This window comes from Carlito syrichta, unplaced genomic scaffold (assembly GCF_000164805.1).
Source record: "Carlito syrichta isolate Samal-C Ts95f unplaced genomic scaffold, Tarsius_syrichta-2.0.1 Scaffold301942, whole genome shotgun sequence".
Classification (NCBI taxonomy): domain Eukaryota; kingdom Metazoa; phylum Chordata; class Mammalia; order Primates; family Tarsiidae; genus Carlito; species Carlito syrichta.
The window spans coordinates 267424-284065 of NW_007246038.1; the positions used below are offsets into that span (position 1 = coordinate 267424).

At 40.3% G+C, this 16642-nt stretch overlaps 1 protein-coding gene across 1 annotated transcript in view; it reads left to right on the top strand.

The window, feature by feature from the left end:
• The window catches only part of MAP3K15 (mitogen-activated protein kinase kinase kinase 15), a gene marked incomplete at both ends in the record, with an annotated part of 99706 nt that overhangs the window by 47894 nt on the left and 35170 nt on the right, over positions 1-16642 (top strand). Inside the window, 2 exons of the mRNA XM_008055746.1 lie at positions 1494-1662; positions 4490-4596. Coding sequence (XP_008053937.1) covers positions 1494-1662; positions 4490-4596 — 276 coding nt within the window. The remainder of the gene's footprint in view (positions 1-1493; positions 1663-4489; positions 4597-16642) is intronic.

Consider the following 16642-nt stretch of genomic DNA (forward strand, 5'->3'; position numbering starts at 1 on the left):
GTTACCAGAGGCAGAAATGGCTGCATGTTTATTACATATCTGATGTCCCCAAACCATACTTAAGTCAGTATTTTATTCACTTAAAAGTTACTGTTCTTACTAGATTTTTTAACATATTAAAACTATTTTTCAGAATTACCCTTGAAAAATAAGACTAAAGTGTAAGTTTTTATTCATCAGGCTAAACTAATAACACTTTAATAGCTTTGATGCCTTCATAGTTTATCAAATGGTCAATGTCTGTCACCCAACTTAATGACTCATTCAATTAATGACAGAATTTTAAACACTGGCAGAATCGGCTAATTTGTTCATCAGGGTGATAGCAATTGACAAATAAGGGAATAAAAAACTAATGCTATGCACTGATATTTTTATATCAGAACCCCTTCTGTGGGCACCACTTTATTCTTTAAATGTTAATTGAGGTCTTGTTGTGAGCATTGAGCCAGACTGTGTACTGTGTGTGCACTTACTTAGCTAAGTTTCATAATTATTAAAAGTAAGTACCATTTGTTCTTATCCTGTCTCCTGTGTTGTTTTTCTCTCTCTGGAGACTATTATTTAATTTAGCTTACTCTCTTTTTAATGAATAGCCTGATTTTGAAAACTCTCTCCAGTTAGATAATTTCAAGCTTCTTAATGGTTTGACAGTATTACTGCTTGGCAATGTCCAGTCTTGATTTAAAAATTCCTTGGAAACAGTCAAGATATTTAAGTCAATCTATGGCCAACCTCTATATACCAAATTAGGTCATTTTTCAAGGTTTTAAACTAAGTACCAGATGATAGCATTGGCTCTTTGAGAGGCTATGGTGACATTCCAATGTAGGTTTAAACTGCTATAAGTGTTTTCAAGCATCCACATTATTATCCAGATGCCCCTTGAAGGAAGTTTTATATTTTATGTTAGAAAAACATTCCAGCAGTTGAATATGACAAGGAGAGTAAGGTTGTCTGGAAGCTTCCAGACATGGCCTCTGTGTGTTCTTTCTTGGATTGCTCTGGGACACAACACCAGTTTCCAGCCTCCCTCAACTGGGGAAATCTTCATGACTACTAAGTGGAGACACTCGTGTTTTGTGGATTTTGAAGTTTTGTTTGGCTTTGTGATAATCTGTTATAAGTGTGGAAAAGAAATATTCAAGTAAGATTACTTCTCACTCTCTATGGGTTTGAAATGCCAGAGGAAGTGGGGTGGGTTGGGCAGCAAGTCCTGTGTGTCTTCTAAACACAGAGGAGGATCAGCTTTGAAAATATTGTCAAGATTATAATGAACTTATTTTTATTTATCATTTACTGGTTAGTTTCTATGAAATGTGAGTAGCAAGTAGAAAGTGTTGCCCATTTGCTGGGGTAGGGAGGTTCAGGTCTGGGCCAAGGTCCTCCTGTGTTAGCCTAAGTCACATCAGTGACAACATGTTTGAGCACTAAAGAAGACAGTCATGGGGACATATAGATGTGACTGAAAGTTTTCATGTTTCTCTCTCCAGTGCTTTTTACAAAGAAACCTTGTTAAATGACATCCGGAAAGCCAGAGAGAAATACCAGGGTGAGGAACTGGCAAAGGAACTGGCTCGGATCAAACTCCGCATGGATAATACTGAAGTGCTGACCCCAGACATTATCATTAATTTACTCCTGTCCTATCGTGATATCCAGGTATGAAATACAACTAGCTAAGTCTAGCATATGCTGAGTTCTTGCTTGGTGTGAAGAACTTATATGAAGTACTCTTACACCCAGTATGTGGTAAAGTGACTGTTGTATAGACTAATAGGTATGTGGCTAGGTCATAGGTCATCCAGCTGATCTTTTGTGGTGGACATTTTGGAGAAGGTTCTGTCATACTGGAGCTGGTGTGACCACTTTGATAAGAGATCCCATATACAGGACTGCTTATTATAAGGAGCTAAGAAGTTTGCAGTTTACATGAACTTTATGCTAGGCATTGTTCCAAGCCTTTTGCAAATCTGAATTCATTTAATCCCCTTAACAACCCTATGGGCTGGGCTCGGTGGCTCAACCTGTAATCCCAGCACTTTGGGAGGCCGAGGCAAGTGGATTGCCTGAGCCCATGTGTTTGAGACCAGCCTGGGCAATTTGGTGAGACCTCGTCTCTACAATAAATCAAAAATTAGCTGGGCGTAGTAGCATGCACCTGTAGTTCCGGATACTTGGAAGGCTGAGGCAGAAGGATCGCCAGAGTCCAGCAGGTCGACGCTCAGGTTGCCATGAGTGTGCCCCTGCACTCCAGCCTAGGCAACAGAGTGAGACTCAAAAAACAAACAAACAAACAAACAAACAAACAAACAAAAAAACCCTATGAAGTTTGTATATTCTGATTATCCTCATTTTACAAATGAGGAAACTGAAGCACAGAGAAGTTAAGTTGTTGAAGGTCACACAATAGTTGATGAGTTCAGGACTCCAACTAAGACTATCTGGCTCTATTGTTTTTGTTCTTGTTTCCTCTACTCTGCTACTTCCTGTAGACCTTTGTCATTTCCTTCTTTGTTTACCACCACTCATCAGTGACAGAACAGGAGTAGAGGAGACACACACAGGACTCAGGAAATGCAGATGTTTATTCTAAGACAGGCATCAGAAGCTACTGGAGGGTTCTTGAGGCAAGGCTTTTGGGACATGGTACCAGGAAGGAAATTGGGTGTTTCTTGCCTCCAAGTTGAATGTCGCTGAGCCATTTCTTCCCTTTTTTGTTTTTTTTGAGTTGGGGTCTCTTTGTTTTTTTTTTTTTTGAGTTGGAGTCTCATTCTGTCGCCCAGGCTGAAGTGCAGTGGCATGCACACTCATGGTTACCCCAGCATCGACCTGCTGGGCTCTGGCGATCTTTCTGCCTCAGCCTTCCAAGTAACCGGAACTACAGGTGCCCACTACCACACCTGGCTAATTTTTTTTTCACTCTGTTACCCAGACTGGAGTGCAGTGGCACACTCATGGCCACCCCAGCATCGACTTGCTAGACTCTGGCGATCCTTCCGCCTCAGCCTTCCAAGTAGCCAGAACTACAGGTGCGCACTACCACACCTGGCTAATTATTGATTTATTATAGAGACAAGGTCTCACCAAACTGCCTGGGTTGGTCTCGAACCCACGAGCTCAGGCAATCCACTCGCCTCGGCCTCCCAAAGTGCTGGGATTACAGGCTGAGCCACTGAGCCTGGCCCACTGAGCCATTTCTAAGGATGTTTTGCCTCCCTTCCCTTTGGAGGAACACAGGGTCATGTACCTTACTTGTGGAATTCTACAAAGCCATGTGGGAGTTTGTTAGCCACAGGTCTTTAAACCTGAAAGACAGAGGCATCCATTTATGACCTGGACCAAGAACAGAACCAGCCACTAAGGAACTCATGCTCCTAGTGACAAGTAGATCCAGCTAGCTGATTTTAATAGCAGGGGCTATTAGGGATTACAATAATGATTAGATCAGGCCCCCACAGGACAAGCAAATGGAAATGACTATTCTTAAACTTTCTTCCCTTGAGCTGCTGTTGTCCTTCTGTTCTTGCCTTCGTGTATCCTTTCTTTTCATAATGTTTCACTGGTGAGACTCTTAGGCTCAAAGCTGAGCCAGGAAGTTCCTGGAATACAACTGCCTTCTCTTTCTTAGGGGGCAGCAGCATCAAGGTGCAGAGCCACAAGACAGACATGGGATTTCATTGGGAAGCCCTCCTCTGCTGATGATGGCAGGCTGTCAGCGAGTTGGCCAGTACCAATGATTCCATGCCTGGCTGAAAGGGTAACAGGTGGCACTGCTAAGAGGGGACTTAGCAGAGACAAACATGGTAACAGTTTTCCCCTGGGTAATTATGCCAAGTTTAGAGCAGTGGTTCTCAACCCAGGGATATTTGGCAGTGTCTGGAGACATTTTTGATTGTCAAAACTAAGTGTGTGGGAAGACTGGGGTGGGGAGTGCTGCTGGCTTCTGTTGGGTTGAAGCCAGCATCCTACTGCCCGGGACAGCCCTCACATCAGAGAACTACCTGGCCCCAAAATATAAGTAATGCTAAGGTTGAGAAATTCTGGATTAGATTGTTTGATTCTGGCAAAATAGGAAGGACTGGGATGTTTTCTCCCTTTATGCGGGAAATTGACTGTCAGTTTTCTTGCACGTATATGTACAGTTTATTTTAACACATAACTCTCCTACACTCAAAGCAAGGTAACTTTTTCCTGGCTTTTAGGCTCATTTACATTCTTTTGTTGCCTTTGGATTTAATTCTTTTCCCTTGATCACTTTGTGCCCTATGATAAGAGGGATTCCTTCTCTGTTCCTCCCCCTCATCTGTCTTGCTTTCTGATCTTTTTCCTGTTCTGTTAAAGGCTGCAAGTGACTTCGCTAAATGCCCTCTGTAAGGAAAGGCCTATCTTTAAGTGCTGAGGCTGTTTCGTGTTTATAACTATTCAGAAAAAGTCTGTGAGGAGCTATGTTTCCTCTCTTTCTCACCTTGGAACCTCTTGCCAACAGGACTATGATGCGATGGTGAAGCTGGTAGAAACATTGGAGATGCTGCCTACATGTGATTTGGCTGATCAGCATAATATTAAATTCCACTATGCGTTTGCACTGAATAGGTAAGAATGATAATGTATGTAACGGTTTTTGAAATGTGCCACCTGATGAATTCTGCTTCCTTCTTTTGTTCAACACTCAGCATGTATGAGCCAGGTCACATACTAAATGCCAAGGTTATGAAGATGGACAAGGCATGGTGTTTGTCCTCAGGGACTTTGTCTTTGGAACATATATATTCTAGTTATAAGATGAGACACATAAATAAACCCCAATAGCTCAGGGTGATAAATGGCTTCATGATGGTTTGTCTAAAGTGCTACTCAAGTACAGCCTAGGGAGGGAGTCATTCTGCTTGGGGGTTTTAGAGAAGCTTCTCTAGGCTTTTTGGGACTGGATTTTGAAGAATTCATAAGACTTACCTTATGGACAGGAGAAAGTAGGGGATTGGGGGATGATGAAAAAGACCATTCCGTTTGGTCAGACCAGAAAGGTGAGCATAGAGTTTTTCACATGTAAGGTGCATTTGGGAAACATCCATTGTGACTAGAACATAAAATTCAGGTGAAGCAAATACAGGAGATGTAGGCTAAGCATGGAGGATGGGACCATGTCTCAAAACAACCTGTAAATGTGAATAAGGAATTGTAGCCTATAGAGGACTAGCTTAAGCAACAAGATTAACGTATGATTTTTTTTTTTAAGAGGGTGCTGTGTTTATGTACTAGTATAATCTGAACTTGGGAATTGCTGGGCTAAGTAGAGTATATGAAATTTGGAAATGCCTGCCTGGAGACCACAAACCTCAAAAGCGTAAGTGCTACGGGTATTAACTAAGATGCTGTAATAAAGAGGCCGTGAATGCAATGATTTAAATAAGGTTGAAATTTCTCTTTCATATAGCAGTCTAGAGGGGAGTGGACCAGGCTAGTGGCACAGCACTGCTCCAGGAGTTGTTCAGGGACTTGGCATCTAACTCTTATGTAGCTCTTTCATCCGTCTATATAGTTGAAGCTAAGTCACTGCCACTCCGGGTTCCAGTCTGTGGAATGCAAGAAAGAGAGGAGACACAGGGCAAGTGATTTCCTTTAAAGCAAGTCGAATTGACATATACCACTTCTACTCACATTCCATTGATGAGAACATGGTCACATAACTCCAACTAGCTACAAGGGAAGCTGGGAAATGTAGTCTCTTGCTAGTTGCCCATGTGCCCATCCAAATTTAACTGCTATGGATTTGAAGGCTAACAAGGAGTTTGCCACATTCAACCTCACAAAATAACAGGTCTCTAAACGTCTTAATTCTATTGTGTCCCTTCCTCCATTGATAATATTTAGGAGGAGGAGCAGCATTCTCATGCATATCATGAGAACCATGCCCAGATACACTCCCTGGGGCCTCCAGGTACACCGTTGGGACTGTCCTCTGTCTGAGCCAGGAATGCATCGTATCAAATCTTATAGCAGAGTACCCTGGGAAGGTATTCAAACTTGACTTGAGAGCCAGAGAGGTCTGGCATCTCCTCATCAACCTTCCATGGTGCATGTCTTCTGTAGTGAATGGACAGAGGGAAAATTAGAGGTAAGCTGAGTTAGAGGACTCTTATGTCTGACTTCTCAGTTTCAGAGGCTCTGCTTTGCCTTAACAACTGGATTAGGCTACAGATTGTTGACCTGCCTTTAGTAGCACATGTAGGACAGCTGCAAAACAGGCATCCATGGCTTTGAAAGTCTCATAACACATGTGAGGTCATATCTCTCCCTTTTAAATAGAGGTAAAATTTGTAGTAGGTGAAATGCACAGATCAGCAGTATATAACTCGAGTTTAATGAATGGCTATGTACACGTAAACAATATCCCTTCCAAAAAGAAAATATTTCCATCACTCCAGAAGTTCCCTTGTGCTCCTTTGCAAGCAACCCTCACTTCTCTGTCTCCATAGATTGGTTTTGCTTATCCCTGAACTTCACGTACATGAAATCATATAGTATACAGCCTTTTATGTCTAGCTTCTTTCATTCAGTGTCAGGCTCATGAGGTGCATCTGTGCCATTGTGTGTATTCCTAGTTCATTCTCATTACTGTATTCTTTTGTATGAATATGCCACAATTTATTTATTTTACTGCTGTTGGACCTTTTAGGTTGTTTCCAGTTTGAAGAGTGCTGCTAGAAACATTCTCGTGCATGCATGTGTTTTTGTATACATTTCTGTTGGATATATAGTGTGTGCATGTAATAGACATCAGCAAACAATGATAGGATTGTGATTCCTTTTTGGGAGGAAGCTTTATGGTCTCTATGAAAAGTGTACCCATTCTCTCCCCAGTGGCCTTTAAACCCAGCACCCGAAGGTGGGGAGCATCTTTGCGAGTGAAGGCCAATCTTCATAAACCTGAAAAAACAAAGTCTTGTAACTTTGCTCCCCAGCATAGCAGACTCCATTTTTATTTATGCTTACCTGTACTCGATTGTTCCTTAATTTATAAGGATTAAGTGAGTTATCAGTTCTAAGGTTCTTGGGAAAATGCCTAGCAAACTGTAAGTGCTGTAAAAAATGGTTAAATAAAAACTAAGAAGGTCATTTAAGTCATTTATCACTATGTCTTTTTCCCAGACATAGTAGAAGTAACTGTTGTCAAACAGAGAATGAAATAATCGATTACCATTTTCTCAAAGTAATAGAAGACGAAAACAAGGTTTGTGTTGGAAAATTGATATCTAAGATAAATGAGTTTGGCAGGATGAGGTGATCCTGAGACAAACATGTTTCCAGTTTGGAAGCAGAGTGGCTGGGATTGCACTTCAGAAAGCCACCTCCCTCTTCATTGGGTCTTTTCCTTCTAGTCTGATTGTCTTCTATTAGGCTGTGGCTCTGTAGTATAGGTCAAACAGGGCCCTCAATGCTGAGAACCTCATTTTCTCCAGTTAACTAGGAATTTTCTGTAAAATTACAGTACTATTTGCTTCATTTATACATGCAATCTGATCCTGAATTTCACATTTTTGCTTTAGGCTTAACTTGGCCAGCTGTCACATAGTCATAGTAGGATTTTGCATTACAGATTGAGCAGCTATAATTTGAAAATCCAAAATCCAAAGTGCTCCAAAATCCAAAATATTTTGAGCGCCAACATAATGCTCAAAGGAAATGCTCATTGGAGCCTTTCAGATTTTAGATTAGCCATGCTCAACTGGTAAGTACAATGCAAATATTCTAAAATTTGAAATATCAAAAATCCGAAACACTTCTAGTCCCAGGCATTTTGTATAAGGGATACTCAACTGGTATGTACAGTTTTGAAGGCGTTTATAGCAGTACCTTGTATCTGTAGAGGGGAAAATAGTGATGGACAAGAAATGAATTTTCCTATGTTACAGTTGACCTTTGACTCTTAGGAAATGGAGCAAATCATGGTTATAAATTAGTTACTAAAGGTTGGCAGTAATGGATGACTTTTGATCCTCAGATGACAAGGGTTCCCTGTTAATGAGAAAGCTGGTTTGAGCCGGTCAGCTTTTCCTGATATCTTTTTCACAGCATTCAGAAGCCTATTCAAAGTCACTTCAAGTTTCCACTGAGCAGTTAAACTGCTTACCTCACAATGGCATGCAATCCTATATGAGTGATTTTTGTTTGCTGTTGCTTTTATAGACAAGACTTTATTAGATACACTGATGAATTCAGAATATTCTGACCAGGGATCCAGCCAGTGGGCAGAAGCATGGAATAGAAGTATCAAAATCAAAGTCTTAAGTTAAAAACAAAACTTACCTATCATGAAATAGAAGACATGTACTTATTTTGGGTCAAGACTAGCAACCCTGGAAAAATTTACCTCATTGAATTCCTCAGCAGGGGGAGGGGGCTTAGACAATTGTATACATGACATTTATTGGAATGTCTGATGTGTCACTATAAATAAGGGAAGCGATAGAGAAAGGTTGCTCTGTGGAAACCTAGAGGCTATGAGACGAATGTGACTGAATCCAGCCTACACCAGAGTGCTTGTAAATGTGTTATAGAACCTATAGAGTCTCAATCTCTGAGCTCCTCAGACAGGTTATTGCTCAAGTGGAGGGTCATATGTCCCTAGGAGGGCAGTGTGGCTCATCATCTCTGCAGTAGCCATCATCCTCTTTTTGTGTCTTCTGTTTGTGTTCACTATTGAATCTCACCATCTTAATGTATGTGTTTATATAAGTAGTATTATTTATTAAGTGTTTGTCAAAAGTAGAAAAAGGATGACGCCTTCCACCTTTATAATGCGTTGTCTCCAGGTAGCTAAAAGTACATTGCAGATGAAGGATATGTATTTGCTGTTTTCCTAAGTAATGAAGAGAACCACAAAATTTACCAACTTAGGAAGGGATTATCTAGTCTAAACCCTTTGCTTTAGAGAGGAGGAAGGAAGGGAGGGAGGAAGGAGGGAAGGAAGGAGGGGAGTTAGGAAGTTAGTTAAGGGCCCAGAATGTAGCAGTTGGTCAGTAAGGGATTTGGGACCAAAACTCCCTAATTTTAGCACACCATTGCATACACTAGTTTTTAAAGCTGATGTTAATAATACCACAGCATAATCAATTAAACTCTTTTGAGCAGGCTTTAGCTTATATGTACTTTGTCTGAAGGGCAACCAAAACAAGCCATAGGGCTCCACTTGAAATTGTCCCTTTATATGTCCTGTTTTTATCATATGTGATGAGAGTATTAGATGGTAGCTAGATATTGAAGCTACTTTCATAATGTAAACTTTTGTTTTGGTTTGTTTTTTATTGTAAAAAACACATACCATCTCAACCACTTTTAAGCATACAGTTCAGTACTGTTAAATATGTCCTTATTATGGTGAAACAGAGCTCTAGAACTTTTTCATTTTGTGGATCTGAAACAACAGCTCCTCATTCCCCCAGCCTCCAGCCCCTGGCATCCACCATTCTGTTTTCTGTCTTTATGCATTTGACTATTCCAGGTACCTTATATTAGTGGAATCATACAGCGTTTGTCTTTTTTGTGACTGCCTTATTTTATTTAACCTAACGGTTCATTCATATTGCAGCATGTGTCAGAATTTCCTTTTGAAACTGAATAATATTCCTTTCTGTGTATATACCACATTTTTAAAAATCTACTCATCTGTTGGTAGACATTTAGGTTGCCTCTACCGCTTGGCTATTGTGAATGGTACTGCTATAAACATAGGTGTGCAAATATTTCTTCAAGGTCCTGTTTTCAATTTCTTTGGTTATATGCCCAGAAGTGGAAATGTTGGATCATATGGTAGTTCTGTTTTTGATTTTTGAGGAACCTACATACTGCTTTCCAAAGAAGCTGCATCGTTTTACATCCTACCAACAATATACAATTTCTCGAATCCTTGCCAACACTTATTTTCTGTTTTCTTTTTATTAGCCATCCTAATGGGGATGTGAGATGATATCTCATTAGAGTTTTAATTTGCATTTCTCTGATTAGTGACATTAAGTATCTTTTCATCTGCTTATTGGCTATTTGCATATCATCTTTGGAGAAATGTCTATTCAAGTCCTCTGCCCATTTTAAAACAGGTTATTTGATTTTTTTTGTTGTTGTTGAGTTGTAGGAGTTCTTTATATATTCTGGGTATTGACTCCTGATCAGATATATGAATGGCAAATATTTTCTCCCATTCCATAGGTTGCTTTTTCACTCTGTTGATTGTGTTCTTTGATGCACAACACTTTTTAAGTTTGATGTCCCATTTATTTAATTTTGCTTTTATTGTCTGCTTTCAGTGTCATGTCCATGAAATCATTGCCACAATATATACTTCTTATAACAAAAAGCAAGTTATTTTTCTCTGAGAAATGAACCATCTCCTTGTCTTCTGAGCAGTAGCCTTGCCAATAATACATGTTTTCTTTTTGAAAGGTATTTAAGGGCTTACTACTTCCGACTGTCATTGTTCCTCCTCACTGGCCTCCTTGAGCCTACGTAGCTTCCTTTTCTGTCTAGTTTCCTCTGCAGTTCCCTTTTTTTGGTCTTTCTCCTTTATCTACTGACTTATTTACATGTCAGTTGAAGGGCCATGTATAAAGAAGGAGAGAGCTCATGAGGGGTGACTCAAGTTAATGTGTGATTAAAATATAATCACATATGTATATGTATCACATAGTTGAACTTAGACAGGTGAATTTGTTTTCTTCAAACTAATTGCACTGTAACGCTCTGCATTTATTTTGACAGTGCTGCCATTATTTAGAATATTATCGTGTCAGTGGAGGGAGGGGATTTTTTTAAACCTTTGGAATTGCCTTAAGAGCCAGCTTATAAGGCTCATAGGAAATCTGTATCATCCCAGTGGGTTTTGAAGACTGACAGATCTGGGCTTAGAATTCCAGCTTCTATACTTAAGTGTTTTGGCTGTGGTCAAGTCACTTAACTTCCTGATGCAGTAGTTTTTTCATCTGTGAAGTGGGATACTAACATCTACTATGTAGTAAATATTACTTGGAGTACTCCTGGCCTGAGCCAGGTACTTGATTGCATCTGTTACTGTCACTGTGTAGCTGTATCACACATAATTTTTTTTACCAGATTTGAGAGATAATTTTAACCTTTTTCAAATATCAAAGCTACAAAGTACAGATATTGCCACCATAGAAGCTATTTAAAACCACATACCTTTGAATCTGAAGGAAATTCATAGAAATAAGTTTATAGAAGTGCTGTTAGCACAAGAAAATTGTTGGAATAAATATGTGGCCCTTTGAAATGACTATTTTGAATGAGATAGGGTTTATCTGAACGTAGATATTTATAGAAACAAGGAATAGTATGTTTAATAGTTCAAAGTTTACTGCTTTACAGCAGGTTTCTCAGTCTTGGCACTATTGACCTGAGGATAATTCTGTCACAGGGACTGTTCTATGTATTGTAGGATGTTTAGCAACATTCCTGGCTTCTACTCACTAGGTGCCAATAGCACACCCCCCAGTGCAACAACCATAAATGTTTCTAGACATTAACAAATATCCCATAGGAGACACAATCACACCTGGTTGAGACCACAGCTTTATAGGAAGGGATTGTGGGGTGTGCAAAGAGCACGTGCTCTGACATTTGAATTACTTACTGGCAATATGAGTTCGCCAAGGTAATAAAACTCCTTCAAAAGCCTGAGTTTGCTCATATGTAAACTGGGATGATGATGCCTGTAGTAAGGGTTGCATAAAATATGCTGTATGCAAATAGCTGCATGGCCCCTGATCGCTAAAAGGCTGTTCATAAAAGTTTGATCTCTCTTCTGTTTATCCCCCATTTACACTGCTTAATGCTAAATCTGGAGATAGCCCAGTGTTACATAAAAAGATTACAGAGTCAACATGGCAAGTGCCAACTGACTTAGTGGCTTAATCTGTAGGATTTATTCTTGTTTAAAGTAGACAACAATAACGACTTGTAACTTAGCCAAAAAGTTGCCCAGCACTCTTAACCAACTGTTGGTTATCCAGGGAACATTCAACTTGGGAATTATTTGATAAATACTTCAAAACCACTCTGTGGTTTATAACCTACAAATTCGTGGGTTGTACTGTGAAAAAATTAAGATAATGAGAATGAATGAGGAGTTCTAAGAATTAAATAAGAATATCATGAATAAAGTATTTAGCATAGTGCCTGGGATATAGATGATGCTAGATGAATGTTAATTGCCCCTCTATTTCCCAACAGAGAATCCCAGTCACCAGTTTAGGTCATTTTCAATGATAGTCTGAACCTAAAACAATGTTATGGTCAACTTTTCTGTCAGCCTAAGTAAATGCAACACTAAAAGAGCTAAGACTAGTAATACTTAAATACAATTAGTAAAGGACTTTTGAAGAGAAATTTTTTTCCTACTTAACATCAAATTTGGCCAGGTATAGGCTCATGCCTATAATACCAGCACTTTGGAAGACCAAGGTGGGACAATTGTTTGAGGTCAGGAGTTTGACACCAGCCTGAGCAATATAGTGAGAAGTTGTCTCTACAAAAAAAAAAAAGAAAGAAAAAAATTAGCCAAACACAGTGGTGTGTACCTGTAGTCCCAGCTACTCAAGAGGCTGAGGTAGAAGGATTGCCTGAGCTGAGGAGATTGAGGCTACAATGAGCCGTGATGATGCCACTGCACTCCAATCTGGGCAACAGTGTAAGACCCTGACTCAAAAAAAAAATTAAATTTTCCATCAGTGAAATTTAAGAACATAGTTTCTTATGTTTATGTTTTTTCTCATGCACTCTTTTTTTTTTTTTTTTAATAAAAAACTCCAGTGATTTAAGATACTTTTCTTCCAAAACATTAAGGCCAGATACAAAGACATTGTCTTTTTGTTTTGCTTTGTTTTGTTTTTTGAGTTGGAGTTTCACTCCGTCGCCCAGATTGGAGTGCAGTGGCATGCTCCCGGCCACCACAGCCTTGACTACTGGGCTCTGGCGATCCTTGCTCTTCAGCCTTCTGAGTAGCCGGAATTACAGGCGCGCGCTACCATGCCTGGCTGATTTTTGATTTATTGTAGAGATGAGGTCTCGCCAAGTTGCCCAGGTGGGTCTCGAACCCGCGGGCTCAGGCAATCCGCTCACCTCGGCCTCCCAGAGCGCTGGGATTACAGGCTGAGCCACCGAGCCCGGCAACATTGTCTTAATATACCTTTTGCTTATGCAACTGGGTGTCCAGAAAAATTCATGTTTTGAGGCTCATGGTAGCATGTGTTGCAGTTTTCAACTTCAGGTGTCAGTTGAGGACGTAAGGACTGGGAATTTATTTGTAATACATTTTGACACACAGCGTAAACCATTAATTATTAACCATCCCTGAGGAAAATCCTGGCTGATGTAAATTGCTACCAAGGCCTCCATACGGCATTCTGAATAAATAGCACGTGAGTGTTCCCTGTTACCTGCATTCTGAAGTCCCCGGTTGCCATGTTGAACCTAGAAGACCAAACTGGAAGTCCGGTGATGATAATCCTGAAAAATCTGCCTTCTCACCCTCTGCTTGAGGACTTCACACAAATGAAAAAAAAACAAAGTTCCATTTAGGAAACATTTATTGAGAGTTTTCTATAGATTCAGCCTCCTATGCTTTACAGTATATATTTAGAGACTTCACACGTGTTAATCTCTGTCACTGTTGTCCTTAGAACAGGGACGTTGATCAGGAGAAACATGGATACAGCCTTTCAAACTTCCTTGGACATGTTTCTAAAGAGAGATGAGAGCCACCAAATCAACTCTATCTAGCCCCCTTCTAAGTCCAGGATGGCAATGTACACCTTATTTTAGATTAAAATTATCATTAAATTAGTTTGATAATGTTTCACTTAAGATTCAGAATAGTTGTGTTTTACATGTGTGAATACTTTGTCATGCATCACAACTCTTATTTAAACGATGCAGAGTGGATACATTTATACCTATGTTGAAGGACTTGTAAAGAAAAGGCCTTTGTATTGTGGGGATAGTATTGGTTTGGGAGTTAGCCTATATTCTATCCTAGCTCTACTACTAACTAGCTGTGTATCTGTGAGCAAGTTATTTCTCAGGATTTAGAAGTAGATATACCAAAGATAAGAAATAAAAAGGGCCAGGAGCTGTGACTCGCACCTGTAATCCCAGCAACTTTGGAGGCTGAGGTGGAAGGATCACTTGAGACCAGGAATTCGAGACCAGTCTGGGCAACATAATGAGACCTTGTCTCTATGAAAAATTTAAAACATTAGCCAGGCAATTCCATCTGCAGTTCTAGCTACTTGGGAGCTGAGGAGGGATGATTGCTTGAGCCCAGAAGTTTGAGGCTGCAGTGAGCTATGATTGTGTCACTACTCTCCAGCTTGGGCAACAAAGTAAGACCCTTTGTCTCAAAACAAGAAAGAAAAAGGAGGAGGGAGGGCCATAGGTTGGGTACTAGTTCAGGGTGTTTCTTCGGATTGCAAGTTCACCCAGCGCCAACCCAGTGGTTGATGTTTGATGAGATGAGAGGGTAAGGTGAGCTCTGACTACAATTAGCAGTCCAGTTTAGGAAGACAGAGAGAAACAGATGGCTGAGGAGGGAGGCTGTCCCCAGGGGTTGAGGACCTTGACTGATAAGCTAAGGAATTTAGATTTTGTTCTTCAGGCCTTCAGGAGTTACTGAAGGTTTTATAAAGCCAGGGACTAACATGAGTCAGGTCCCAATTCTACCACTACCTCTGTGGCCTTGGGTCACCAAGCTTTTCTGGATACTATAGTATGCTTTAAAATAAAGAATTAGACCAGATGCTTTGAATATTTCTTTTCTTTCAAAAGTTCTGTGAGTCTATACTTTGAAGCATCATTTTATTCGTTGAACAATTATAGACAGATCTCTTGAGATCTTGCCTTTATAATGGATTCTTTATCCTATCAGCAATCTTTGTCCTATTTGTAGTTGTAAACTCAATTATATCACTTTCAAGGAGAGTAAAACCCACTCTATTTGCTTTCACACTTTGCTGCCTAACAACGCATTGTATTAAAGAATGCCTTGCTTAAACAATAAAAATTTGGTCAGGAGAACATAGGCTAAGTGAACTAAAGCCATACTTAGAATTCACTACCAAATCCAAATTTTTCTCAAGTTACTAGTCTGCTGCCTCAGCTAGTATCTGTCTAGTTTTCTTGTTGTTGCTGTTGCAAGCTAAATAATTTTAGAATCAATTTCAGGTTGATATCTTTATCACTAATTTTCTTAATAAGAACTTTTTAGGTACTTCTAGAGTCATAATCTAGGTTACCCCTAGAAGCAGCCCCTGAGATAAGAATTTGGGGGCAAATAGTTTATTTGGGAGGTGACCCTCAGACGTCACAGAATGGAGACAGGGAAGCAAGGCAGGAAAGTAAGAAAGGCAATAGAGGATTTATTAATAAGCAGATTACCCCTCTGGCAAACTGAGGCTCTGTACCATTGGGGAACTTGAGGATATTATGTACAACATGCCTCAGAGTTGTCTCACTCAAGGGACGAGGAGACTGGAGACTTATTGCTCCCATCCATCACTGGTTGAGAGCTCCTCTGGCGGGTGAGCACACTCAGGGTGGAGAACAGCAGGATGTGGGACCTGCCAAGTCTACATGCACAGGTGAGTGCCAATAGAATGAGGGTGGACCACTGAGTGTCTGCTGCACTACTACCCTTGTGGGAGTTGAGGCTGTTTTAAATCTCTAATGAATTCTTTTACTGATCCATTGTTTTTCTTGAAATATTAATTCCTAGTGAACTTCTGAGTCTCTCTACATTCTATTTTGTACAAAATTATGGGAAGAATTTAATTTTAGATTCTTGTCGTGGTTTGTTCTGTTTTGCAGAAGTTACCGGAAACAATCTGAAATGTATACTTTGATGAGATCTGTTATAAGAGGGTTCTATTGTTGAACGCCATGTTTCCTGGCTACTCTTCAAGACTTTTGAGATATTTCTTTTTTTTTTTTTTTTTCTGAGTTGGAGTCTCACTCTGTCGCCTAGGCTGGAGTGCAGTGGCACACTCATGGCCACCCCAATGTCGACCTGCTGGGCTCTGGCGATCCTTCCACCTCAGCCTTTCAAGCAGTCAGAACTGCAGGCGTGCGCTACTGTGCCCTGGAAATTTTTTTGATTTATTGTAGAGACAATGTCTTGCCAAGTTGCCCAGGCTGATCTCGAACCCGTGGGCTCAGGCAGTTCACCCACCTCAGCCTCCCAAAGTGCGGGGATTACAGGCTGAGCTACCGAGCCCAGCCGAGATATTTCTTCATTCACAAGTGGGTCTCTTTCCTTAAATGTATAATTGAGTGACCAATCAGCATAGTTCTGTGCAGACAGAAAACTTTTAGTGGCCTATCTCTGGATTTTATACATAGATTTGGCTTCTTCTTCAGCAGCTTGGGAGAATCACAGTAGAGAGGAAATTCTCCCACGATCCTTGCCTTGAATAACAGATGGAGAGTCTTGGTTTTGCCATGGATCCAAAAGAAACATCATTGTTAACCATCAGAGGACCTACATCAGTGAGAACATTCCTATTAAAAATTACTTTGAGCTGGGCTTGGTGGCTCAGCCTGTAATCCCGCGCCTTTGGGAGGCTGAGGTGAGTGG